Source organism: Ascaphus truei, unplaced genomic scaffold, assembly GCF_040206685.1.
Source record: "Ascaphus truei isolate aAscTru1 unplaced genomic scaffold, aAscTru1.hap1 HAP1_SCAFFOLD_665, whole genome shotgun sequence".
NCBI lineage: Eukaryota > Metazoa > Chordata > Amphibia > Anura > Ascaphidae > Ascaphus > Ascaphus truei.
The window spans coordinates 5,001-30,186 of record NW_027456998.1 but is presented as its reverse complement, the minus strand read 5'-3'; the positions used below and the strand labels follow the sequence as shown (position 1 = coordinate 30,186).

Below are 25,186 nucleotides of genomic sequence, written 5' to 3'. Positions count from 1 at the left end.
ATGAGATCTCGGATATCGGATCAGAACTTCCCTGAGACCCATTCCTGCGGGATTCTCAGTATGAGATCTCGGATACCGGATCAGAACTTCCCTGAGCCCCATTCCTGCGGGATTCTCAGTATGAGATCTCGGATATCGGATCAGAACTTCCCTGAGCCTCATTCCTGCGGGATTCTCAGTACGAGATCTCGGATATCGGATCAGAACTTCCCTGAGCCCCATTCCTGCGGGATTCTCAGTATGAGATCTCGGATATCGGATCAGAACTTCCCTGAGCCCCATTCCTGCGGGATTCTCAGTATGAGATATCGGGTATCGGATCAGAACTTCCCTGAGCCCCATTCCTGCGGGATTCTCAGTATGAGATCTCGGGTATCGGAGCAGAACTTCCCTGAGCCCCATTCCTGCGGGATTCTCAGTATGAGATCTCGGATATCGGATCAGAACTTCCCTGAGCCCCATTCCTGCGGGATTCTCAGTATGAGATCTCAGATATCGGATCAGAACTTCCCTGAGCCCCATTCCTGCGGGATTCTCAGTACGAGATCTCGGATATCGGATCAGAACTTCCCTGAGCCCCATTCCTGCGGGATTCTCAGTACGAGATCTCGGATATCGGATCAGAACTTCCCTGAGCCCCATTCCTGCGGGATTCTCAGTACGAGATCTTGGATACCGGATCAGAACTTCCCTGAGCCCCATTCCTGCGGGATTCTCAGTATGAGATCTCGGATATCGGATCAGAACTTCCCTGAGCCCCATTCCTGCGGGATTCTCACTATGAGATATCGGATACCGGATCAGAACTTCCCTGAGCCCCATTCCTGCGGGATTCTCAGTATGAGATATCGGATATCGGATCAGAACTTCCCTGAGCCCCATTCCTGCGGGATTCTCAGTATGAGATATCGGATATCGGATCAGAACTTCCCTGAGCCCCATTCCTGCGGGATTCCCAGTATGAGATCTCGGATACCGGATCAGAACTTCCCTGAGCCCCATTCCTGCGGGATTCTCAGTATGAGATCTCGGATATTGGATCAGAACTTCCCTGAGCCCCATTCCTGCGGGATTCTCAGTATGAGATCTCGGATATCGGATCAGAACTTCCCTGAGCCCAATTCCTGCGGGATTCTCAGTATGAGATCTCGGATACCGGATCAGAACTTCCCTGAGCCCCATTCCTGCGGGATTCTCAGTATGAGATGTCGGATATCGGATCAGAACTTCCCTGAGCCCCATTCCTGCGGGATTCTCAGTATGAGATCTCGGATATCGGATCAGAACTTCCCTGAGCCCCATTCCTGCGGGATTCTCAGTATGAGATCTCGGATACCGGATCAGAACTTCCCTGAGCCCCATTCCTGCGGGATTCTCAGTATGAGATCTCGGATATCGGATCAGAACTTCCCTGAGCCCCATTCCTGCGGGATTCTCAGTATGAGATCTCGGGTATCGGAGCAGAACTTCCCTGAGCCCCATTCCTGCGGGATTCTCAGTATGAGATCTCGGATATCGGATCAGAACTTCCCAGAGCCCCATTCCTGCGGGATTCTCAGTACGAGATCTCGGATATCGGAGCAGAACTTCCCTGAGCCCCATTCCTGCGGGATTCTCAGTATGAGATCTCGGATATCGGATCAGAACTTCCCTGAGCCCCATTCCTGCGGGATTCTCAGTACGAGATCTCGGATATCGGATCAGAACTTCCCTGAGCCCCATTGCTGCGGGATTCTCAGTACGAGATCTCGGATATCGGATCAGAACTTCCCTGAGCCCCATTCCTGCGGGATTCTCAGTACGAGATCTCGGATATCGGATCAGAACTTCCCTGAGCCCCATTCCTGCGGGATTCTCAGTACGAGATCTCGGATATCGGATCAGAACTTCCCTGAGCCCCATTCCTGCGGGATTCTCAGTATGAGATCTCGGATCAGAACTTCCCTGAGCCCCATTCCTGCGGGATTCTCAGTATGAGATCTCGGATCAGAACTTCCCTGAGCCCCATTCCTGCGGGATTCCCAGTATGAGATCTCGGATATCGGATCAGAACTTCCCTGAGCCCAATTCCTGCGGGATTCTCAGTACGAGATCTCGGATATCGGATCAGAACTTCCCTGAGCCCCATTCCTGCGGGATTCTCAGTACGAGATCTCGGATACCGGATCAGAACTTCCCTGAGCCCCATTCCTGCGGGATTCTCAGTACGAGATCTCGGATACCGGATCAGAACTTCCCTGAGCCCCATTCCTGCGGGATTCTCAGTACGAGATCTCGGATATCGGATCAGAACTTCCCTGAGCCCCATTCCTGCGGGATTCTCAGTATGAGATCTCGGATATCGGATCAGAACTTCCCTGAGCCCCATTCCTGCGGGATTCTCAGTACGAGATCTCGGATATCGGATCAGAACTTCCCTGAGCCCCATTCCTGCGGGATTCTCAGTACGAGATCTCGGATACCGGATCAGAACTTCCCTGAGCCCCATTCCTGCGGGATTCTCAGTACGAGATCTCGGATACCGGATCAGAACTTCCCTGAGCCCCATTCCTGCGGGATTCTCAGTACGAGATCTCGGATATCGGATCAGAACTTCCCTGAGCCCCATTCCTGCGGGATTCTCAGTACGAGATCTCGGATATCGGATCAGAACTTCCCTGAGCCCCATTCCTGCGGGATTCTCAGTACGAGATCTCGGATATCGGATCAGAACTTCCCTGAGCCCCATTGCTGCGGGATTCTCAGTACGAGATCTCGGATATCGGATCAGAACTTCCCTGAGCCCCATTCCTGCGGGATTCTCAGTACGAGATCTCGGATATCGGATCAGAACTTCCCTGAGCCCCATTCCTGCGGGATTCTCAGTACGAGATCTCGGATATCGGATCAGAACTTCCCTGAGCCCCATTCCTGCGGGATTCTCAGTATGAGATCTCGGATCAGAACTTCCCTGAGCCCCATTCCTGCGAGATTCTCAGTATGAGATCTCGGATCAGAACTTCCCTGAGCCCCATTCCTGCGGGATTCTCAGTACGAGATCTCGGATATCGGATCAGAACTTCCCTGAGCCCCATTCCTGCGGGATTCTCAGTACGAGATCTTGGATACCGGATCAGAACTTCCCTGAGCCCCATTCCTGCGGGATTCTCAGTATGAGATCTCGGATATCGGATCAGAACTTCCCTGAGCCCCATTCCTGCGGGATTCTCACTATGAGATATCGGATACCGGATCAGAACTTCCCTGAGCCCCATTCCTGCGGGATTCTCAGTATGAGATATCGGATATCGGATCAGAACTTCCCTGAGCCCCATTCCTGCGGGATTCTCAGTATGAGATATCGGATATCGGATCAGAACTTCCCTGAGCCCCATTCCTGCGGGATTCCCAGTATGAGATCTCGGATACCGGATCAGAACTTCCCTGAGCCCCATTCCTGCGGGATTCTCAGTATGAGATCTCGGATATTGGATCAGAACTTCCCTGAGCCCCATTCCTGCGGGATTCTCAGTATGAGATGTCGGATATCGGATCAGAACTTCCCTGAGCCCCATTCCTGCGGGATTCTCAGTATGAGATCTCGGATATCGGATCAGAACTTCCCTGAGCCCCATTCCTGCGGGATTCTCAGTATGAGATCTCGGATACCGGATCAGAACTTCCCTGAGCCCCATTCCTGCGGGATTCTCAGTATGAGATCTCGGATATCGGATCAGAACTTCCCTGAGCCCCATTCCTGCGGGATTCTCAGTATGAGATCTCGGGTATCGGAGCAGAACTTCCCTGAGCCCCATTCCTGCGGGATTCTCAGTATGAGATCTCGGATATCGGATCAGAACTTCCCAGAGCCCCATTCCTGCGGGATTCTCAGTACGAGATCTCGGATATCGGAGCAGAACTTCCCTGAGCCCCATTCCTGCGGGATTCTCAGTATGAGATCTCGGATATCGGATCAGAACTTCCCTGAGCCCCATTCCTGCGGGATTCTCAGTACGAGATCTCGGATATCGGATCAGAACTTCCCTGAGCCCCATTGCTGCGGGATTCTCAGTACGAGATCTCGGATATCGGATCAGAACTTCCCTGAGCCCCATTCCTGCGGGATTCTCAGTACGAGATCTCGGATATCGGATCAGAACTTCCCTGAGCCCCATTCCTGCGGGATTCTCAGTACGAGATCTCGGATATCGGATCAGAACTTCCCTGAGCCCCATTCCTGCGGGATTCTCAGTATGAGATCTCGGATCAGAACTTCCCTGAGCCCCATTCCTGCGAGATTCTCAGTATGAGATCTCGGATCAGAACTTCCCTGAGCCCCATTCCTGCGGGATTCTCAGTACGAGATCTCGGATATCGGATCAGAACTTCCCTGAGCCCCATTCCTGCGGGATTCTCAGTACGAGATCTTGGATACCGGATCAGAACTTCCCTGAGCCCCATTCCTGCGGGATTCTCAGTATGAGATCTCGGATATCGGATCAGAACTTCCCTGAGCCCCATTCCTGCGGGATTCTCACTATGAGATATCGGATACCGGATCAGAACTTCCCTGAGCCCCATTCCTGCGGGATTCTCAGTATGAGATATCGGATATCGGATCAGAACTTCCCTGAGCCCCATTCCTGCGGGATTCTCAGTATGAGATATCGGATATCGGATCAGAACTTCCCTGAGCCCCATTCCTGCGGGATTCCCAGTATGAGATCTCGGATACCGGATCAGAACTTCCCTGAGCCCCATTCCTGCGGGATTCTCAGTATGAGATCTCGGATATTGGATCAGAACTTCCCTGAGCCCCATTCCTGCGGGATTCTCAGTATGAGATGTCGGATATCGGATCAGAACTTCCCTGAGCCCCATTCCTGCGGGATTCTCAGTATGAGATCTCGGATATCGGATCAGAACTTCCCTGAGCCCCATTCCTGCGGGATTCTCAGTATGAGATCTCGGATACCGGATCAGAACTTCCCTGAGCCCCATTCCTGCGGGATTCTCAGTATGAGATCTCGGATATCGGATCAGAACTTCCCTGAGCCCCATTCCTGCGGGATTCTCAGTATGAGATCTCGGGTATCGGAGCAGAACTTCCCTGAGCCCCATTCCTGCGGGATTCTCAGTATGAGATCTCGGATATCGGATCAGAACTTCCCAGAGCCCCATTCCTGCGGGATTCTCAGTACGAGATCTCGGATATCGGAGCAGAACTTCCCTGAGCCCCATTCCTGCGGGATTCTCAGTATGAGATCTCGGATATCGGATCAGAACTTCCCTGAGCCCCATTCCTGCGGGATTCTCAGTACGAGATCTCGGATATCGGATCAGAACTTCCCTGAGCCCCATTGCTGCGGGATTCTCAGTACGAGATCTCGGATATCGGATCAGAACTTCCCTGAGCCCCATTCCTGCGGGATTCTCAGTACGAGATCTCGGATATCGGATCAGAACTTCCCTGAGCCCCATTCCTGCGGGATTCTCAGTACGAGATCTCGGATATCGGATCAGAATTTCCCTGAGCCCCATTCCTGCGGGATTCTCAGTATGAGATCTCGGATCAGAACTTCCCTGAGCCCCATTCCTGCGGGATTCTCAGTATGAGATCTCGGATCAGAACTTCCCTGAGCCCCATTCCTGCGGGATTCTCAGTATGAGATCTCGGATCAGAACTTCCCTGAGCCCCATTCCTGCGGGATTCCCAGTATGAGATCTCGGATATCGGATCAGAACTTCCCTGAGCCCAATTCCTGCGGGATTCTCAGTACGAGATCTCGGATATCGGATCAGAACTTCCCTGAGCCCCATTCCTGCGGGATTCTCAGTACGAGATCTCGGATACCGGATCAGAACTTCCCTGAGCCCCATTCCTGCGGGATTCTCAGTACGAGATCTCGGATACCGGATCAGAACTTCCCTGAGCCCCATTCCTGCGGGATTCTCAGTACGAGATCTCGGATATCGGATCAGAACTTCCCTGAGCCCCATTCCTGCGGGATTCTCAGTATGAGATCTCGGATATCGGATCAGAACTTCCCTGAGCCCCATTCCTGCGGGATTCTCAGTACGAGATCTCGGATATCGGATCAGAACTTCCCTGAGCCCCATTCCTGCGGGATTCTCAGTACGAGATCTCGGATACCGGATCAGAACTTCCCTGAGCCCCATTCCTGCGGGATTCTCAGTACGAGATCTCGGATACCGGATCAGAACTTCCCTGAGCCCCATTCCTGCGGGATTCTCAGTACGAGATCTCGGATATCGGATCAGAACTTCCCTGAGCCCCATTCCTGCGGGATTCTCAGTACGAGATCTCGGATATCGGATCAGAACTTCCCTGAGCCCCATTCCTGCGGGATTCTCAGTACGAGATCTCGGATATCGGATCAGAACTTCCCTGAGCCCCATTGCTGCGGGATTCTCAGTACGAGATCTCGGATATCGGATCAGAACTTCCCTGAGCCCCATTCCTGCGGGATTCTCAGTACGAGATCTCGGATATCGGATCAGAACTTCCCTGAGCCCCATTCCTGCGGGATTCTCAGTACGAGATCTCGGATATCGGATCAGAACTTCCCTGAGCCCCATTCCTGCGGGATTCTCAGTATGAGATCTCGGATCAGAACTTCCCTGAGCCCCATTCCTGCGAGATTCTCAGTATGAGATCTCGGATCAGAACTTCCCTGAGCCCCATTCCTGCGGGATTCTCAGTACGAGATCTCGGATATCGGATCAGAACTTCCCTGAGCCCCATTCCTGCGGGATTCTCAGTACGAGATCTTGGATACCGGATCAGAACTTCCCTGAGCCCCATTCCTGCGGGATTCTCAGTATGAGATCTCGGATATCGGATCAGAACTTCCCTGAGCCCCATTCCTGCGGGATTCTCACTATGAGATATCGGATACCGGATCAGAACTTCCCTGAGCCCCATTCCTGCGGGATTCTCAGTATGAGATATCGGATATCGGATCAGAACTTCCCTGAGCCCCATTCCTGCGGGATTCTCAGTATGAGATATCGGATATCGGATCAGAACTTCCCTGAGCCCCATTCCTGCGGGATTCCCAGTATGAGATCTCGGATACCGGATCAGAACTTCCCTGAGCCCCATTCCTGCGGGATTCTCAGTATGAGATCTCGGATATTGGATCAGAACTTCCCTGAGCCCCATTCCTGCGGGATTCTCAGTATGAGATCTCGGATATCGGATCAGAACTTCCCTGAGCCCAATTCCTGCGGGATTCTCAGTATGAGATCTCGGATACCGGATCAGAACTTCCCTGAGCCCCATTCCTGCGGGATTCTCAGTATGAGATGTCGGATATCGGATCAGAACTTCCCTGAGCCCCATTCCTGCGGGATTCTCAGTATGAGATCTCGGATATCGGATCAGAACTTCCCTGAGCCCCATTCCTGCGGGATTCTCAGTATGAGATCTCGGATACCGGATCAGAACTTCCCTGAGCCCCATTCCTGCGGGATTCTCAGTATGAGATCTCGGATATCGGATCAGAACTTCCCTGAGCCCCATTCCTGCGGGATTCTCAGTATGAGATCTCGGGTATCGGAGCAGAACTTCCCTGAGCCCCATTCCTGCGGGATTCTCAGTATGAGATCTCGGATATCGGATCAGAACTTCCCAGAGCCCCATTCCTGCGGGATTCTCAGTACGAGATCTCGGATATCGGAGCAGAACTTCCCTGAGCCCCATTCCTGCGGGATTCTCAGTATGAGATCTCGGATATCGGATCAGAACTTCCCTGAGCCCCATTCCTGCGGGATTCTCAGTACGAGATCTCGGATATCGGATCAGAACTTCCCTGAGCCCCATTGCTGCGGGATTCTCAGTACGAGATCTCGGATATCGGATCAGAACTTCCCTGAGCCCCATTCCTGCGGGATTCTCAGTACGAGATCTCGGATATCGGATCAGAACTTCCCTGAGCCCCATTCCTGCGGGATTCTCAGTACGAGATCTCGGATATCGGATCAGAATTTCCCTGAGCCCCATTCCTGCGGGATTCTCAGTATGAGATCTCGGATCAGAACTTCCCTGAGCCCCATTCCTGCGGGATTCTCAGTATGAGATCTCGGATCAGAACTTCCCTGAGCCCCATTCCTGCGGGATTCTCAGTATGAGATCTCGGATCAGAACTTCCCTGAGCCCCATTCCTGCGGGATTCTCAGTACGAGATCTCGGATATCGGATCAGAACTTCCCTGAGCCCCATTCCTGCGGGATTCTCAGTACGAGATCTCGGATATCGGATCAGAACTTCCCTGAGACCCATTCCTGCGGGATTCCCAGTACGAGATCTCGGGTATCGGATCAGAACTTCCCTGAGCCCCATTCCTGCGGGATTCCCAGTATGAGATATCGGATATCGGATCAGAACTTCCCTGAGCCCCATTCCTGCGGGATTCCCAGTATGAGATATCGGATATCGGATCAGAACTTCCCTGAGCCTCATTCCTGCGGGATTCTCAGTATGAGATCTCGGATATCGGAGCAGAACTTCCCTGAGCCCCATTCCTGCGGGATTCTCAGTATGAGATCTCGGATATCGGATCAGAACTTCCCTGAGACCCATTCCTGCGGGATTCTCAGTATGAGATCTCGGATACCGGATCAGAACTTCCCTGAGCCCCATTCCTGCGGGATTCTCAGTATGAGATCTCGGATATCGGATCAGAACTTCCCTGAGCCTCATTCCTGCGGGATTCTCAGTACGAGATCTCGGATATCGGATCAGAACTTCCCTGAGCCCCATTCCTGCGGGATTCTCAGTATGAGATCTCGGATATCGGATCAGAACTTCCCTGAGCCCCATTCCTGCGGGATTCTCAGTATGAGATATCGGGTATCGGATCAGAACTTCCCTGAGCCCCATTCCTGCGGGATTCTCAGTATGAGATCTCGGGTATCGGAGCAGAACTTCCCTGAGCCCCATTCCTGCGGGATTCTCAGTATGAGATCTCGGATATCGGATCAGAACTTCCCTGAGCCCCATTCCTGCGGGATTCTCAGTACGAGATCTCGGATATCGGATCAGAACTTCCCTGAGCCCCATTCCTGCGGGATTCTCAGTATGAGATCTCGGATCAGAACTTCCCTGAGCCCCATTCCTGCGGGATTCTCAGTATGAGATCTCGGATCAGAACTTCCCTGAGCCCCATTCCTGCGGGATTCTCAGTACGAGATCTCGGATATCGGATCAGAACTTCCCTGAGCCCCATTCCTGCGGGATTCTCAGTACGAGATCTCGGATATCGGATCAGAACTTCCCTGAGACCCATTCCTGCGGGATTCCCAGTACGAGATCTCGGGTATCGGATCAGAACTTCCCTGAGCCCCATTCCTGCGGGATTCCCAGTATGAGATATCGGATATCGGATCAGAACTTCCCTGAGCCCCATTCCTGCGGGATTCCCAGTATGAGATATCGGATATCGGATCAGAACTTCCCTGAGCCTCATTCCTGCGGGATTCTCAGTATGAGATCTCGGATATCGGAGCAGAACTTCCCTGAGCCCCATTCCTGCGGGATTCTCAGTATGAGATCTCGGATATCGGATCAGAACTTCCCTGAGACCCATTCCTGCGGGATTCTCAGTATGAGATCTCGGATACCGGATCAGAACTTCCCTGAGCCCCATTCCTGCGGGATTCTCAGTATGAGATCTCGGATATCGGATCAGAACTTCCCTGAGCCTCATTCCTGCGGGATTCTCAGTACGAGATCTCGGATATCGGATCAGAACTTCCCTGAGCCCCATTCCTGCGGGATTCTCAGTATGAGATCTCGGATATCGGATCAGAACTTCCCTGAGCCCCATTCCTGCGGGATTCTCAGTATGAGATATCGGGTATCGGATCAGAACTTCCCTGAGCCCCATTCCTGCGGGATTCTCAGTATGAGATCTCGGGTATCGGAGCAGAACTTCCCTGAGCCCCATTCCTGCGGGATTCTCAGTATGAGATCTCGGATATCGGATCAGAACTTCCCTGAGCCCCATTCCTGCGGGATTCTCAGTACGAGATCTCGGATATCGGATCAGAACTTCCCTGAGCCCCATTCCTGCGGGATTCTCAGTACGAGATCTCGGATATCGGATCAGAACTTCCCTGAGCCCCATTCCTGCGGGATTCTCAGTACGAGATCTTGGATACCTGCGGGATTCTCAGTACGAGATATCGGATATCGGATCAGAACTTCCCTGAGCCCCATTCCTGCGGGATTCTCAGTATGAGATATCGGATATCGGATCAGAACTTCCCTGAGCCCCATTCCTGCGGGATTCCCAGTATGAGATCTCGGATACCGGATCAGAACTTCCCTGAGCCCCATTCCTGCGGGATTCTCAGTATGAGATCTCGGATATTGGATCAGAACTTCCCTGAGCCCCATTCCTGCGGGATTCTCAGTATGAGATCTCGGATATCGGATCAGAACTTCCCTGAGCCCAATTCCTGCGGGATTCTCAGTATGAGATCTCGGATACCGGATCAGAACTTCCCTGAGCCCCATTCCTGCGGGATTCTCAGTATGAGATGTCGGATATCGGATCAGAACTTCCCTGAGCCCCATTCCTGCGGGATTCTCAGTATGAGATCTCGGATATCGGATCAGAACTTCCCTGAGCCCCATTCCTGCGGGATTCTCAGTATGAGATCTCGGATACCGGATCAGAACTTCCCTGAGCCCCATTCCTGCGGGATTCTCAGTATGAGATCTCGGATATCGGATCAGAACTTCCCTGAGCCCCATTCCTGCGGGATTCTCAGTATGAGATCTCGGGTATCGGAGCAGAACTTCCCTGAGCCCCATTCCTGCGGGATTCTCAGTATGAGATCTCGGATATCGGATCAGAACTTCCCAGAGCCCCATTCCTGCGGGATTCTCAGTACGAGATCTCGGATATCGGAGCAGAACTTCCCTGAGCCCCATTCCTGCGGGATTCTCAGTATGAGATCTCGGATATCGGATCAGAACTTCCCTGAGCCCCATTCCTGCAGGATTCTCAGTACGAGATCTCGGATATCGGATCAGAACTTCCCTGAGCCCCATTGCTGCGGGATTCTCAGTACGAGATCTCGGATATCGGATCAGAACTTCCCTGAGCCCCATTCCTGCGGGATTCTCAGTACGAGATCTCGGATATCGGATCAGAACTTCCCTGAGCCCCATTCCTGCGGGATTCTCAGTACGAGATCTCGGATATCGGATCAGAATTTCCCTGAGCCCCATTCCTGCGGGATTCTCAGTATGAGATCTCGGATCAGAACTTCCCTGAGCCCCATTCCTGCGGGATTCTCAGTATGAGATCTCGGATCAGAACTTCCCTGAGCCCCATTCCTGCGGGATTCTCAGTATGAGATCTCGGATCAGAACTTCCCTGAGCCCCATTCCTGCGGGATTCCCAGTATGAGATCTCGGATATCGGATCAGAACTTCCCTGAGCCCAATTCCTGCGGGATTCTCAGTACGAGATCTCGGATATCGGATCAGAACTTCCCTGAGCCCCATTCCTGCGGGATTCTCAGTACGAGATCTCGGATACCGGATCAGAACTTCCCTGAGCCCCATTCCTGCGGGATTCTCAGTATGAGATCTCGGATACCGGATCAGAACTTCCCTGAGCCCCATTCCTGCGGGATTCTCAGTACGAGATCTCGGATATCGGATCAGAACTTCCCTGAGCCCCATTCCTGCGGGATTCTCAGTATGAGATCTCGGATATCGGATCAGAACTTCCCTGAGCCCCATTCCTGCGGGATTCTCAGTACGAGATCTCGGATATCGGATCAGAACTTCCCTGAGCCCCATTCCTGCGGGATTCTCAGTACGAGATCTCGGATACCGGATCAGAACTTCCCTGAGCCCCATTCCTGCGGGATTCTCAGTACGAGATCTCGGATACCGGATCAGAACTTCCCTGAGCCCCATTCCTGCGGGATTCTCAGTACGAGATCTCGGATATCGGATCAGAACTTCCCTGAGCCCCATTCCTGCGGGATTCTCAGTACGAGATCTCGGATATCGGATCAGAACTTCCCTGAGCCCCATTCCTGCGGGATTCTCAGTACGAGATCTCGGATATCGGATCAGAACTTCCCTGAGCCCCATTGCTGCGGGATTCTCAGTACGAGATCTCGGATATCGGATCAGAACTTCCCTGAGCCCCATTCCTGCGGGATTCTCAGTACGAGATCTCGGATATCGGATCAGAACTTCCCTGAGCCCCATTCCTGCGGGATTCTCAGTACGAGATCTCGGATACCGGATCAGAACTTCCCTGAGCCCCATTCCTGCGGGATTCTCAGTATGAGATCTCGGATATCGGATCAGAACTTCCCTGAGCCCCATTCCTGCGGGATTCTCAGTATGAGATCTCGGATATCGGATCAGAACTTCCCTGAGCCCCATTCCTGCGGGATTCTCAGTACGAGATCTCGGATACCGGATCAGAACTTCCCTGAGCCCCATTCCTGCGGGATTCTCAGTACGAGATCTCGGGTATCGGATCAGAACTTCCCTGAGCCCCATTCCTGCGGGATTCTCAGTATGAGATCTCGGATACCGGATCAGAACTTCCCTGAGCCCCATTCCTGCGGGATTCTCAGTACGAGATCTCGGGTATCGGATCAGAACTTCCCTGAGCCCCATTCCTGCGGGATTCTCAGTATGAGATCTCGGATATCGGATCAGAACTTCCCTGAGCCCCATTCCTGCGGGATTCTCAGTATGAGATCTCGGATATCGGATCAGAACTTCCCTGAGCCCCATTCCTGCGGGATTCCCAGTATGAGATCTCGGATATCTGTGAGGTTTATATTTATATATAAGTATATTTATAGAGTCTGTGACATCACACCATGCTGAGTCTGCGACATCACACCATGCTGTGTCTGCGACATCACACCATGCTGTGTCTGCGACATCACACCATGCTGTGTCTGCGACATCACACCATGCTGTGTCTGCGACATCACACCATGCTGTGTCTGCGACATCACACCATGCTGTGTCTGCGACATCACACCATGCTGTGTCTGCGACATCACACCATGCTGTGTCTGCGACATCACACCATGCTGTGTCTGCGACATCACACCATGCTGTGTCTGCGACATCACACCATGCTGTGTCTGCGACATCACACCATGCTGTGTCTGCGACATCACACCATGCTGTGTCTGCGACATCACACCATGCTGTGTCTGCGACATCACACCATGCTGTGTCTGCGACATCACACCATGCTGTGTCTGCGACATCACACCATGCTGTGTCTGCGACATCACACCATGCTGTGTCTGCGACATCACACCATGCTGTGTCTGCGACATCACACCACGCTGTGTCTGCGACATCACACCACGCTGTGTCTGCGACATCACACCACGCTGTGTCTGCGACATCACACCACGCTGTGTCTGCGACATCACACCACGCTGTGTCTGCGACATCACACCACGCTGTGTCTGCGACATCACACCACGCTGTGTCTGCGACATCACACCACGCTGTGTCTGCGACATCACACCACGCTGTGTCTGCGACATCACACCACGCTGTGTCTGCGACATCACACCACGCTGTGTCTGCGACATCACACCACGCTGTGTCTGCGACATCACACCACGCTGTGTCTGCGACATCACACCACGCTGTGTCTGCGACATCACACCACGCTGTGTCTGCGACATCACACCACGCTGTGTCTGCGACATCACACCACGCTGTGTCTGCGACATCACACCACGCTGTGTCTGCGACATCACACCACGCTGTGTCTGCGACATCACACCACGCTGTGTCTGCGACATCACACCACGCTGTGTCTGCGACATCACACCACGCTGTGTCTGCGACATCACACCACGCTGTGTCTGCGACATCACACCACGCTGTGTCTGCGACATCACACCACGCTGTGTCTGCGACATCACACCACGCTGTGTCTGCGACATCACACCACGCTGTGTCTGCGACATCACACCACGCTGTGTCTGCGACATCACACCACGCTGTGTCTGCGACATCACACCACGCTGTGTCTGCGACATCACACCACGCTGTGTCTGCGACATCACACCACGCTGTGTCTGCGACATCACACCACGCTGTGTCTGCGACATCACACCACGCTGTGTCTGCGACATCACACCACGCTGTGTCTGCGACATCACACCACGCTGTGTCTGCGACATCACACCACGCTGTGTCTGCGACATCACACCACGCTGTGTCTGCGACATCACACCACGCTGTGTCTGCGACATCACACCACGCTGTGTCTGCGACATCACACCACGCTGTGTCTGCGACATCACACCACGCTGTGTCTGCGACATCACACCACGCTGTGTCTGCGACATCACACCACGCTGTGTCTGCGACATCACACCACGCTGTGTCTGCGACATCACACCACGCTGTGTCTGCGACATCACACCACGCTGTGTCTGCGACATCACACCACGCTGTGTCTGCGACATCACACCACGCTGTGTCTGCGACATCACACCACGCTGTGTCTGCGACATCACACCACGCTGTGTCTGCGACATCACACCACGCTGTGTCTGCGACATCACACCACGCTGTGTCTGCGACATCACACCACGCTGTGTCTGCGACATCACACCACGCTGTGTCTGCGACATCACACCACGCTGTGTCTGCGACATCACACCACGCTGTGTCTGCGACATCACACCACGCTGTGTCTGCGACATCACACCACGCTGTGTCTGCGACATCACACCACGCTGTGTCTGCGACATCACACCACGCTGTGTCTGCGACATCACACCACGCTGTGTCTGCGACATCACACCACGCTGTGTCTGCGACATCACACCACGCTGTGTCTGCGACATCACACCACGCTGTGTCTGCGACATCACACCACGCTGTGTCTGCGACATCACACCATGCTGTGGTGTAGCAGGCAAAGAATCGGTCTAGAAAATGGAATTCCTGCTTGTGTATTATATCACATGTATCCATGCTCACCTCCTACCTGGTGTCCGTGTCCGTGTCCGTGTCCGTGTCCGTGTCCGTGTCAAAAAATAAAATAAAAGACCCTGCAGTTTTGGTACCTGCCATACTCCAGGAGAGTGGCGTGAACCCGCGACTCCTCGTCCGTCAGCGCCTCCGCGCCCTCCTGCCTCCGATACTTCCTGCGTGGTTTGTACACGTCCTGCGGGCGCGAGATCTTTATAAGAAACGCGTCAGGTATCGTAAGGCTGCACAATCCCAGCTCCGGTAATGGGATTTATTACAACCCCACAAGGGGACGCCACCTCCTGCCCCGTCACTGCTCCCCCCCTCCTCCTGCTCCGTCACTGCTCCCCGCCTCCTCCTGCCCCGTCACTGCTCCCCGCCTCCTCCTGCCCCGTCACTGCTCCCCGCCTCCTCCTGCCCCGTCACTGCTCCCCGCCTCCTCCTGCCCCGTCACTGCTCCCCGCCTCCTCCTGCCCCGTCACTGCTCCCCGCCTCCTCCTGCCCCGTCACTGCTCCCCGCCTCCTCCTGCCCCGTCACTGCTCCCCGCCTCCTCCTGCCCCGTCACTGCTCCCCGCCTCCTCCTGCCCCGTCACTGCTCCCCGCCTCCTCCTGCCCCGTCACTGCTCCCCGCCTCCTCCTGCTCCCCGCCTCCTCCTGCCCCGTCACTGCTCCCCGCCTCCTCCTGCCCCGTCACTGCTCCCCGCCTCCTCCTGCCCCGTCACTGCTCCCCGCCTCCTCCTGCCCCGTCACTGCTCCCCGCCTCCTCCTGCTCCCCGCCTCCTCCTGCCCCGTTACTGCTCCCCGCCCCGTCACTGCTCCCCGCCCCGTCACTGCTCCCCGCCTCCTCCTGCCCCGTCACTGCTCCCCGCCTCCTCCTGCCCCGTCACTGCTCCCCGCCTCCTCCTGCCCCGTCACTGCTCCCCGCCTCCTCCTGCCCCGTCACTGCTCCCCGCCTCCTCCTGCCCCGTCACTGCTCCCCGCCTCCTCCTGCCCCGTCACTGCTCCCCGCCTCCTCCTGCCCCGTCACTGCTCCCCGCCTCCTCCTGCCCCGTCACTGCTCCCCGCCTCCTCCTGCCCCGTCACTGCTCCCCGCCTCCTCCTGCCCCGTCACTGCTCCCCGCCTCCTCCTGCCCCGTCACTGCTCCCCGCCTCCTCCTGCCCCGTCACTGCTCCCCGCCTCCTCCTGCCCCGTCACTGCTCCCCGCCTCCTCCTGCCCCGTCACTGCTCCCCGCCTCCTCCTGCCCCGTCACTGCTCCCCGCCTCCTCCTGCCCCGTCACTGCTCCCCGCCTCCTCCTGCCCCGTCACTGCTCCCCGCCTCCTCCTGCCCCGTCACTGCTCCCCGCCTCCTCCTGCCCCGTCACTGCTCCCCGCCTCCTCCTGCCCCGTCACTGCTCCCCGCCTCCTCCTGCCCCGTCACTGCTCCCCGCCTCCTCCTGCCCCGTCACTGCTCCCCGCCACCTCCTGCCCCGTCACTGCTCCCCGCCTCCTCCTGCCCCGTCACTGCTCCCCGCCTCCTCCTGCCCCGTCACTGCTCCCCGCCTCCTCCTGCCCCCTCACTGCTCCCCGCCTCCTCCTGCCCCGTCACTGCTCCCCGCCTCCTCCTGCCCCGTCACTGCTCCCCGCCTCCTCCTGCCCCGTCACTGCCCACCTCCTGCCCCGTCACTGCTCCCCGCCTCCTCCTGCCCCGTCACTGCTCCCCGCCTCCTCCTGCCCCGTCACTGCTCCCCGCCTCCTCCTGCCCCGTCACTGCTCCCCGCCTCCTCCTGCCCCGTCACTGCTCCCCGCCTCCTCCTGCCCCGTCACTGCTCCCCGCCTCCTCCTGCCCCGTCACTGCTCCCCGCCTCCTACTGCCCCGTCACTGCTCCCCGCCTCCTCCTGCCCCGTCACTGCTCCCCGCCTCCTACTGCCCCGTCACTGCTCCCCGCCTCCTCCTGCCCCGTCACTGCTCCCCGCCTCCTCCTGCCCCGTCACTGCTCCCCGCCTCCTCCTGCCCCGTCACTGCTCCCCGCCTCCTCCTGCCCCGTCACTGCTCCCCGCCTCCTCCTGCCCCGTCACTGCTCCCCGCCTCCTCCTGCCCCGTCACTGCTCCCCGCCTCCTCCTGCCCCGTCACTGCTCCCCGCCTCCTCCTGCCCCGTCACTGCTCCCCGCCTCCTCCTGCCCCGTCACTGCTCCCCGCCTCCTCCTGCCCCGTCACTGCTCCCCGCCTCCTCCTGCCCCGTCACTGCTCCCCGCCACCTCCTGCCCCGTCACTGCTCCCCGCCACCTCCTGCCCCGTCACTGCTCCCCGCCTCCTCCTGCCCCGTCACTGCTCCCCGCCACCTCCTGCCCCGTCACTGCTCCTCGCCACCTCCTGCCCCGTCACTGCTCCCCGCCTCCTCCTGCCCCGTCACTGCTCCCCGCCTCCTCCTGCCCCGTCACTGCTCCCCGCCTCCTCCTGCCTCGTCACTGCTCCCCGCCTCCTCCTGCCTCGTCACTGCTCCCCGCCTCCTCCTGCTCCCCACCTCCTCCTGCCCCGTCACTGCTCCCCGCCTCCTCCTGCCCCGTCACTGCTCCCCGCCTCCTCCTGCCCCGTCACTGCTCCCCGCCTCCTCCTGCCCCGTCACTGCTCCCCGCCTCCTCCTGCCCCGTCACTGCTCCCCACCTCCTCCTGCCCCGTCACTGCTCCCCGCCTCCTCCTGCCCCGTCACTGCTCCCCGCCTCCTCCTGCCCCGTCACTGCTCCCCGCCTCCTCCTGCCCCGTCACTGCTCCCCGCCTCCTCCTGCTCCCCGCCTCCTCCTGCCCCGTCACTGCTCCCCGCCTCCTCCTGCCCCGTCACTGCTCCCCGCCTCCTCCTGCCCCGTCACTGCTCCCCGCCTCCTCCTGCCCCGTCACTGCTCCCCGCCTCCTCCTGCTCCCCGCCTCCTCCTGCCCCGTCACTGCTCCCCGCCTCCTCCTGCCCCGTCACTGCTCCCCGCCTCCTCCTGCCCCGTCACTGCTCCCCGCCTCCTCCTGCCCCGTCACTGCTCCCCGCCTCCTCCTGCCCCGTCACTGCTCCCCGCCTCCTCCTGCCCCGTCACTGCTCCCCGCCTCCTCCTGCCCCCCGCCTCCTCCTGCCCCGTCACTGCTCCCCGCCTCCTCCTGCCCCGTCACTGCTCCCCGCCTCCTCCTGCCCCATCACTGCTCCTCGCCTCCTCCTGCCCCGTCACTGCTCCCCGCCTCCTCCTGCCCCGTCACTGCTCCCCGCCTCCTCCTGCCCCGTCACTGCTCCCCGCCACCTCCTGCCCCGTCACTGCTCCCCGCCTCCTCCTGCCCCGTCACTGCTCCCCGCCTCCTCCTGCCCCGTCACTGCTCCCCGCCTCCTACTGCCCCGTCACTGCTCCCCGCCTCCTACTGCCCCGTCACTGCTCCCCGCCTCCTCCTGCCCCGTCACTGCTCCCCGCCTCCTCCTGCCCCGTCACTGCTCCCCGCCTCCTCCTGCCCCGTCACTGCTCCCCGCCTCCTCCTGCCCCGTCACTGCTCCCCGCCTCCTCCTGCCCCGTCACTGCTCCCCGCCTCCTCCTGCCCCGTCACTGCTCCCCGCCTCCTCCTGCCCCGTCACTGCTCCCCGCCTCCTCCTGCCCCGTCACTGCTCCCCGCCTCCTCCTGCCCCGTCACTGCTCCCCGCCTCCTCCTGCCCCGTCACTGCTCCCCGCCTCCTCCTGCCCCGTCACTGCTCCCCGCCTCCTCCTGCCCCGTCACTGCTCCCCGCCTCCTCCTGCCCCGTCACTGCTCCCCGCCTCCTCCTGCCCCGTCACTGCTCCCCGCCTCCTCCTGCCCCGTCACTGCTCCCCGCCTCCTCCTGCCCCGTCACTGCTCCCCGCCTCCTCCTGCCCCGTCACTGCTCCCCGCCTCCTCCTGCCCCGTCACTGCTCCCCGCCTCCTCCTGCCCCGTCACTGCTCCCCGCCTCCTCCTGCCCCGTCACTGCTCCCCGCCTCCTCCTGCCCCGTCACTGCTCCCCGCCTCCTCCTGCCCCGTCACTGCTCCCCGCCTCCTCCTGCCCCGTCACTGCTCCCCGCCTCCTCCTGCCCCGTCACTGCTCCCCGCCTCCTCCTGCCCCGTCACTGCTCCCCGCCACCTCCTGCCCCGTCACTGCTCCCCGCCTCCTCCTGCCCCGTCACTGCTCCCCGCCTCCTCCTGCCCCGTCACTGCTCCCCGCCTCCTCCTGCCCCGTCACTGCTCCCCGCCTCCTCCTGCCCCGTCACTGCTCCCCGCCTCCTCCTGCCCCGTCACTGCTCCTCGCCTCCTCCTGCTCCCCGCCTCCTCCTGCCCCGTCACTGCTCCCCGCCTCCTCCTGCCCCGTCACTGCTCCCCGCCACCTCCTGCCCCGTCACTGCTCCCCGCCTCCTCCTGCCCCGTCACTGCTCCCCGCCTCCTCCTGCCCCGTCACTGCTCCCCGCCTCCTCCTGCCCCGTCACTGCTCCCCGCCTCCTCCTGCTCCCCGCCTCCTCCTGCCCCGTCACTGCTCCCCGCCACCTCCTGCCCCGTCACTGCTCCCCGCCTCCTCCTGCCCCGTCACTGCTCCCCGCCTCCTCCTGCCCCGTCACTGCTCCCCGCCTCCTCCTGCCCCGTCACTGCTCCCCGCCTCCTCCTGCTCCCCGCCTCCTCCTGCCCCGTCACTGCTCCCCGCCTCCTCCTGCCCCGTCACTGCTCCCCGCCTCCTCCTGCCCCGTCACTGCTCCTCGCCTCCTCCTGCTCCCCGCCTCCTCCTGCCCCGTCACTGCTCCCCGCCTCCTCCTGCCCCGTCACTGCTCCCCGCCTCCTCCTGCCCCGTCACTGCTCCCCGCCTCCTCCTGCCCCGTCACTGCTCCCCGCCACCTCCTGCCCCGTCACTGCTCCCCGCCTCCTCCTGCCCCGTCACTGCTCCCCGCCTCCTCCTGCCCCGTCACTGCTCCCCGCCTCCTCCTGCCCCGTCACTGCTCCCCGCCTCCTCCTGCCCCGTCACTGCTCCCCGCCTCCTCCTGCCCCGTCACTGCTCCCCGCCTCCTCCTGCCCCGTCACTGCTCCCCGCCTCCTCCTGCCCCGTCACTGCTCCCCGCCTCCTCCTGCCCCGTCACTGCTCCCCGCCACCTCCTGCCCCGTCACTGCTCCCCGCCTCCTCCTGCCCCGTCACTGCTCCCCACCTCCTCCTGCCCCGTCACTGCTCCCCGCCTCCTCCTGCCCCGTCACTGCTCCCCGCCTCCTCCTGCCCCCTCACTGCTCCCCGCCACCTCCTGCCCCGTCACTGCTCCCCGCCTCCTCCTGCCCCGTCACTGCTCCTCGCCTCCTCCTGCTCCCCGCCTCCTCCTGCCCCGTCACTGCTCCCCGCCTCCTCCTGCCCCGTCACTGCTCCCCGCCTCCTCCTGCCCCGTCACTGCTCCCCGCCTCCTCCTGCCCCGTCACTGCTCCCCGCCTCCTCCTGCCCCGTCACTGCTCCCCGCCTCCTCCTGCCCCCTCACTGCTCCCCGCCACCTCCTGCCCCGTCACTGCTCCCCGCCTCCTCCTGCCCCGTCACTGCTCCTCGCCTCCTCCTGCTCCCCGCCTCCTCCTGCCCCGTCACTGCTCCCCGCCTCCTCCTGCCCCGTCACTGCTCCCCGCCTCCTCCTGCCCCGTCACTGCTCCCCGCCTCCTCCTGCCCCGTCACTGCTCCCCGCCTCCTCCTGCCCCGTCACTGCTCCCCGCCTCCTCCTGCCCCGTCACTGCTCCCCGCCTCCTCCTGCCCCGTCACTGCTCCTCGCCTCCTCCTGCCCCGTCACTGCTCCCCGCCTCCTCCTGCCCCGTCACTGCTCCCCGCCTCCTCCTGCCCCGTCACTGCTCCCCGCCTCCTCCTGCCCCGTCACTGCTCCCCGCCTCCTCCTGCCCCGTCACTGCTCCCCGCCTCCTCCTGCCCCGTCACTGCTCCCCGCCTCCTCCTGCCCCGTCACTGCTCCCCGCCTCCTCCTGCCCCGTCACTGCTCCCCGCCTCCTCCTGCCCCGTCACTGCTCCCCGCCTCCTCCTGCCCCGTCACTGCTCCCCGCCTCCTCCTGCCCCGTCACTGCTCCCCGCCTCCTCCTGCTCCCCGCCTCCTCCTGCCCCGTTACTGCTCCCCGCCCCGTCACTGCTCCCCGCCCCGTCACTGCTCCCCGCCTCCTCCTGCCCCGTCACTGCTCCCCGCCTCCTCCTGCCCCGTCACTGCTCCCCGCCTCCTCCTGCCCCGTCACTGCTCCCCGCCTCCTCCTGCCCCGTCACTGCTCCCCGCCTCCTCCTGCCCCTTCACTGCTCCCCGCCTCCTCCTGCCCCGTCACTGCTCCCCGCCTCCTCCTGCCCCGTCACTGCTCCCCGCCTCCTCCTGCCCCGTCACTGCTCCCCGCCTCCTCCTGCCCCGTCACTGCTCCCCGCCTCCTCCTGCCCCGTCACTGCTCCCCGCCTCCTCCTGCCCCGTCACTGCCCACTTCCTGCCCCGTCACTGCTCCCCGCCTCCTCCTGCTCCCCGCCCCGTCACTGCTCCCCGCCCCGTCACTGCTCCCCGCCTCCTCCTGCTCCCCGCCTCCTCCTGCCCCGTCACTGCTCCCCGCCTCCTCCTGCCCCGTCACTGCTCCCCGCCTCCTCCTGCCCCGTCACTGCTCCCCGCCTCCTCCTGCCCCGTCACTGCTCCCCGCCTCCTCCTGCCCCGTCACTGCTCCCCGCCTCCTCCTGCCCCGTCACTGCTCCCCGCCTCCTCCTGCCCCGTCACTGCTCCCCGCCTCCTCCTGCCCCGTCACTGCTCCCCGCCTCCTCCTGCCCCGTCACTGCTCCCCGCCTCCTCCTGCCCCGTCACTGCTCCCCGCCACCTCCTGCCCCGTCACTGCTCCCCGCCTCCTCCTGCCCCGTCACTGCTCCCCGCCTCCTCCTGCCCCGTCACTGCTCCCCGCCTCCTCCTGCCCCGTCACTGCTCCCCGCCTCCTCCTGCCCCGTCACTGCTCCCCGCCTCCTCCTGCCCCGTCACTGCTCCCCGCCTCCTCCTGCCCCGTCACTGCTCCCCGCCTCCTCCTGCCCCGTCACTGCTCCCCGCCACCTCCTGCCCCGTCACTGCTCCCCGCCTCCTCCTGCCCAGTCACTGCTCCCCGCCTCCTCCTGCCCCGTCACTGCTCCCCGCCTCCTCCTGCCCCGTCACTGCTCCCCGCCTCCTCCTGCCCCGTCACTGCTCCCCGCCTCCTCCTGCCCCGTCACTGCTCCTCCTGCCCCGTCACTGCTCCTCCTGCCCCGTCACAGCTCCCCGCCACCTCCTGCCCCGTCACTGCTCCCCGCCTCCTCCTGCCCCGTCACTGCTCCCCGCCTCCTCCTGCCCCGTCACTGCTCCCCACCTCCTCCTGCCCCGTCACTGCTCCCCGCCTCCTCCTGCCCCGTCACTGCTCCCCGCCTCCTCCTGCCTCGTCACTGCTCCCCACCTCCTCCTGCTCCCCGCCTCCTCCTGCCCAGTCACTGCTCCCCGCCTCCTCCTGCCTCGTCACTGCTCCCCGCCTCCTCCTGCTCCCCACCTCCTCCTGCCCCGTCACTGCTCCCCGCCTCCTCCTGCCCCGTCACTGCTCCCCGCCTCCTCCTGCCTCGTCACTGCTCCCCACCTCCTCCTGCTCCCCGCCTCCTCCTGCCCCGCCACTGCTCCCCGCCTCCTCCTGCCCCGTCACTGCTCCCCGCCTCCTCCTGCCCCGTCACTGCTCCCCGCCTCCTCCTGCCCCGTCACTGCTCCCCGCCTCCTCCTGCCCCGTCACTGCTCCCCGCCTCCTCCTGCTCCCCGCCTCCTCCTGCCCCGTCACTGCTCCCCGCCTCCTCCTGCCCCGTCACTGCTCCCCGCCTCCTCCTGCCCCGTCACTGCTCCCCGCCTCCTCCTGCCCCGTCACTGCTCCCCGCCTCCTCCTGCCCCGTCACTGCTCCCCGCCTCCTCCTGCCCCGTCACTGCTCCCCGCCTCCTCCTGCCCCGTCACTGCTCCCCGCCTCCTCCTGCCCCGTCACTGCTCCCCGCCTCCTCCTGCCCCGTCACTGCTCCCCGCCTCCTCCTGCCCCGTCACTGCTCCCCGCCTCCTCCTGCCCCATCACTGCTCCTCGCCACCTCCTCCTGCCCCGTCACTGCTCCCCGCCTCCTCCTGCCCCGTCACTGCTCCCCGCCTCCTCCTGCCCCGTCACTGCTCCTCGCCACCTCCTGCCCCGTCACTGCTCCCCGCCTCCTCCTGCCCCGTCACTGCTCCCCACCTCCTCCTGCCCCGTCACTGCTCCCCGCCTCCTCCTGCCCCGTCACTGCTCCCCGCCTCCTCCTGCTCCCCGCCTCCTCCTGCGCCGTCACTGCTCCCCGCCTCCTCCTGCCCCGTCACTGCTCCCCGCCTCCTCCTGCCCCGTCACTGCTCCCCGCCTCCTCCTGCCCCGTCACTGCTCCCCGCCTCCTCCTGCCCCGTCACTGCTCCCCGCCTCCTCCTGCTCCCCGCCTCCTCCTGCTCCCCGCCGGAAAGGGGCAGGGTCAGTATTAGGGGTGTGCGGGTAAGGGGCAGGATCAGTATTAGGGGTGTGCAGGTAAGGGGCAGGGTCAGTATTAGGGGTGTGCGGGTAAGGGGCAGGGTCAGTATTAGGGGTGTGCGGGTACGGGGCAGGGTCAGTATTAGGGGTGTGCGGGTAAGGGGCAGGGTCAGTATTAGGGGTGTGCGGGTAAGGGGCAGGGTCAGTATTAGGGGTGTGCGGGTAAGGGGCAGGGTCAGTATTAGGGGTGTGCGGGTAAGGGGCAGGGTCAGTATTAGGGGTGTGCGGGTAAGGGGCAGGGTCAGTATTAGGGGTGTGCGGGTACGGGGCAGCGTCAGCATTAGGGGTGTGCGGGTACGGGGCAGGGTCAGCATTAGGGGTGTGCGGGTAAGGGGCAGGATCAGTATTAGGGGTGTGCGGGTACGGGGCAGCGTCAGCATTAGGGGTGTGCGGGTAAGGGGCAGGGTAACTATTAGGGGTGTGCGGGTAAGGGGCAGGGTCAGTATTAGGGGTGTGCGGGTAAGGGGCAGGGTCAGTATTAGGGGTGTGCGGGTAAGGGGCAGGGTCAGTATTAGGGGTGTGCGGGTAAGGGGCAGGGTCAGTATTAGGGGTGTGCGGGTAAGGGGCAGGGTCAGTATTAGGGGTGTGCGGGTAAGGGGCAGCGTCAGTATTAGGGGTGTGCGGGTACGGGGCAGGGGCAGTATTAGGGGTGTGCGGGTACGGGGCAGGGTCAGTATTAGGGGTGTGCGGGTACAGGGCAGGGTCAGTATTAGGGGTGTGCGGGTAAGGGGCAGGGTCAGTATTAGGGGTGTGCGGGTACGGGGCAGCGTCAGCATTAGGGGTGTGCGGGTAAGGGCAGGATCAGTATTAGGGGTGTGCGGGTAAGGGGCAGGGTCAGTATTAGGGGTGTGCGGGTAAGGGGCAGGGTCAGTATTAGGGGTGTGCGGGTAAGGGGCGGGGTCAGTATTAGGGGTGTGCGGGTAAGGGGCAGGGTCAGTATTAGGGGTGTGCGGGTAAGGGGCAGCGTCAGCATTAGGGGTGTGCGGGTAAGGGGCAGGGTCAGTATTAGGGGTGTGCGGTAAGGGGCAGGGTCAGTATTAGGGGTGTGCGGGTAAGGGGCAGGGTCAGTATTAGGGGTGTGCGGGTACGGGGCAGGGTCAGTATTAGGGGTGTGCGGGTAAGGGGCAGGGTCAGTATTAGGGGTGTGCGGGTAAGGGGCAGGGTCAGTATTAGGGGTGTGCGGGTAAGGGGCAGGGTCAGTATTAGGGGTGTGCGGGTAAGGGGCAGGGTCAGTATTAGGGGTGTGCGGGTAAGGGGCAGGGTCTGTATTAGGGGTATGCGGGTACGGGGCAGGGTCAGTATTAGGGGTGTGCGGGTAAGGGGCAGGGTCAGTATTAGGGGTGTGCGGGTACGGGGCAGGGTCAGTATTAGGGGTGTGCGGGTAAGGGGCAGGGTCAGTATTAGGGGTGTGCGGGTAAGGGGCAGGGTCAGTATTAGGGGTGTGCGGGTAAGGGGCAGGGTCAGTATTAGGGGTGTGCGGGTAAGGGGCAGGGTCAGTATTAGGGGTGTGCGGGTACGGGGCAGGGTCAGTATTAGGGGTGTGCGGGTAAGGGGCAGGGTCAGTATTAGGGGTGTGCGGGTACGGGGCAGGGTCAGCATTAGGGGTGTGCGGGTACGGGGCAGCGTCAGCATTAGGGGTGTGCGGGTAAGGGGCA

General features: G+C 60.7%; 1 protein-coding gene across 2 annotated transcripts in view; it reads right to left on the bottom strand.

Annotated features, from left to right (window-relative positions):
• The window catches only part of CCDC93 (CCC complex scaffolding subunit CCDC93), a 133,948-nt gene that overhangs the window by 103,783 nt on the left and 4,979 nt on the right, over positions 1-25,186 (bottom strand). For both annotated transcript variants that reach the window (XM_075584584.1, XM_075584585.1), the window contains one exon: positions 15,103-15,203. In XM_075584584.1, coding sequence (XP_075440699.1) covers positions 15,103-15,203 — 101 coding nt within the window. The remainder of the gene's footprint in view (positions 1-15,102; positions 15,204-25,186) is intronic.